Source organism: Hydra vulgaris, chromosome 01 (assembly GCF_038396675.1).
Source record: "Hydra vulgaris chromosome 01, alternate assembly HydraT2T_AEP".
In the NCBI taxonomy this organism is placed as follows: Eukaryota; Metazoa; Cnidaria; class Hydrozoa; order Anthoathecata; family Hydridae; genus Hydra; species Hydra vulgaris.
The window spans coordinates 4,894,248-4,896,597 of NC_088920.1; the positions used below are offsets into that span (position 1 = coordinate 4,894,248).

Genomic DNA, 2,350 nt, shown 5'->3' on the forward strand with positions numbered 1-2,350 from the left:
TTTATTTTTTAGTAATTAATAATACACTTTTAGGTTATATAAGAGTAACTATTGAAATTGTAAAAAATTTTATAATGCAATAATTTTTTGTAATTTTTTTATTTTTTAGCAACCTAATATATTAAAATAATGAAACAATTTATCAAAAATCACTATATCAAAAATTGTGGATGGTAAGCCTATTCACTTTTTTTTCTTTTTTATACATTTTTATATTTTTATACATTTTTTCTTTTTTTCTTTTAGTTATGGAGAAAATATTAATGAGGGCACTATATGCTACGACGAGTTGTTATTGTCAAAAGAAGAAGAACAAGAATTGGAAGAACTAATGGAAATGGAAGAGTTAACAGAGGAAGGTTATGAAAAATATTTAGAACAATTAGTACAAGAAATCGAAGAAGAAGAAACAGATTATATTGAAGGACTAAAATTACAAATGTTAGAAGAAGAAATGGAAAAAGAAGTGCAAGAAATAGAAAAAGAAATTCATAAGATTTTTAATGAAATGGATTGGGAACAATATATTTTGGAAGTTAATAATAAAATGGACAATTTACCCGAACTTTTATAATTTTTCACCTTCGTGATCATATCACACCATAAGACGAACAGTTGCGATAAAATAAATATGTTATAAATTTGGAAAAATACGCCGAATATAGTCACTTTCATCGTAATCAAACCTTTTTTCACAAAAAACTTATTTTTTAATTTTTTTTTTTTTTAAATATATATTTTTTTTTTTTTTTTTTTTTTTTTTTTTAGACAACTAATTAAAAAAATGAATAATAATGATGATTTTAAAGATATGTTTCCTGGATTTGGAGACGTTTTTGAAGAAACAGAAAACATGCCAATAGAAAATATAACATTCAATGATATATTCAAAGAACCAGATATTGAAGATATTGAAACAAACCTCATTTATATTTTTATTCTTTTATATGTTTTATTGAGTCATTTTATTTATTTATTAATTCTTTTATGTTAAAAAAGACATGTATATTTTTTTTTATATTTTTTATATAAATAAATGTTTTTTTTTTTTCAGCAACTAATAAAAAAATGGCAGACAACATATATCCTTGCTGTTTTTGTGACAAAGAATTTAGTGCAGAAGAACTTTTACATCATCAAACAGATTGTTCTACAGAACAATACTCCTACGAATGTTTTACATGTAAAAAAAAGGTACAAGATTTGTTAAACCATGAATGCGATTTTGAATTTCTAGATATACAAAAAATATGTTTTTTTTGTAATACCAAAATCGATGATCAAGATTATTATGAACACTCTGTCATCTGCTTTCAATATTATAAAGAACAACAATATCGTTATTTAAACCAAATCATTCAAGAAGAAAAGAAAAACTTAAATTATTTGAATCTTTCTATTAATCAAATCATGAATAGAATGAAGAGTCTTCAAGAAATTTCAACTAAACAAATAGTTGACTCTAAAGAAAAAGACCAAGAAATTAAAAATCTAAAAGAAGAAAATGACAAACTTCATCAAACCCTACCAGAAATAAACAAAGAAATGGCAGAATTAAAAAGTCTCTTTTATGACAACATGTTGGTTTTAGCAAATCAACAAGATACAGAACAACTCAAACAAGAAATAACAAAACTTTATCAAATCCTAGAAGAAAATAGCACAGAATTCTTAGCTTTAAAAAAATCCATTCAACAACCTAAAGAAGTAAAGGTAATACAACACATCTTTAACGACACGCAAATCATCAAACTTGATCAAATGAATCTCAGGCTATTATCAGATGAACCATTTTATACAGAACCAGTTTACACATCAGAAGGTTACCGTTATCGTATAAAAGTTTATACTAGAAGTACCGGCATAAACAAACTAGCCATTTACTTTCAATTATTACGAGGTGACCTGGACAATGCTTTAAAATGGCCTTTTACCAAAAATGTCAATATAACCTTGAGAGATAAAGATCAATTTTTTACTCGTACTACTACCAACAATAATTATCTTCAACTTTTAGACGATAGTTCTTTTGATAAACCTTCCACTGAATATAATGTAGCTGTTGGTTATAAGAATTTTATTTCACACGAAGAACTAAAACAATTTATTATTAACAATAATTTATTTATCACGATTACTATTCAATAATATACTTTATGTAAAAAAATGTATTTGTACTTTTGTTCTATCATTGTTATTTTTTATATATTTTTATGTACTTTATCTAACATTATTAACCATTATTTTTTTTAGACTAACTAATTAAAAAATGAACACAATTGAAATATTCAGAGAAATCAGTCTGGAACTAACCATTGCCAACGTGAAATCGATTAAATTTATGCTTAAA

The 2,350-nt window shown here is 24.3% G+C and overlaps 1 protein-coding gene across 1 annotated transcript; it reads left to right on the plus strand.

Annotated features, from left to right (window-relative positions):
* Positions 1-784: 784 nt before the first annotated feature.
* On the plus strand, positions 785-2,148 carry LOC136073989 (TNF receptor-associated factor 5-like). Its single transcript, XM_065786287.1, has 2 exons — positions 785-959; positions 1,055-2,148. Exons 1-2 carry the CDS (start codon positions 785-787, stop codon positions 2,146-2,148), a joined length of 1,269 nt encoding a protein of 422 aa, XP_065642359.1.
* The last annotated feature ends 202 nt before the right edge of the window (positions 2,149-2,350 follow it).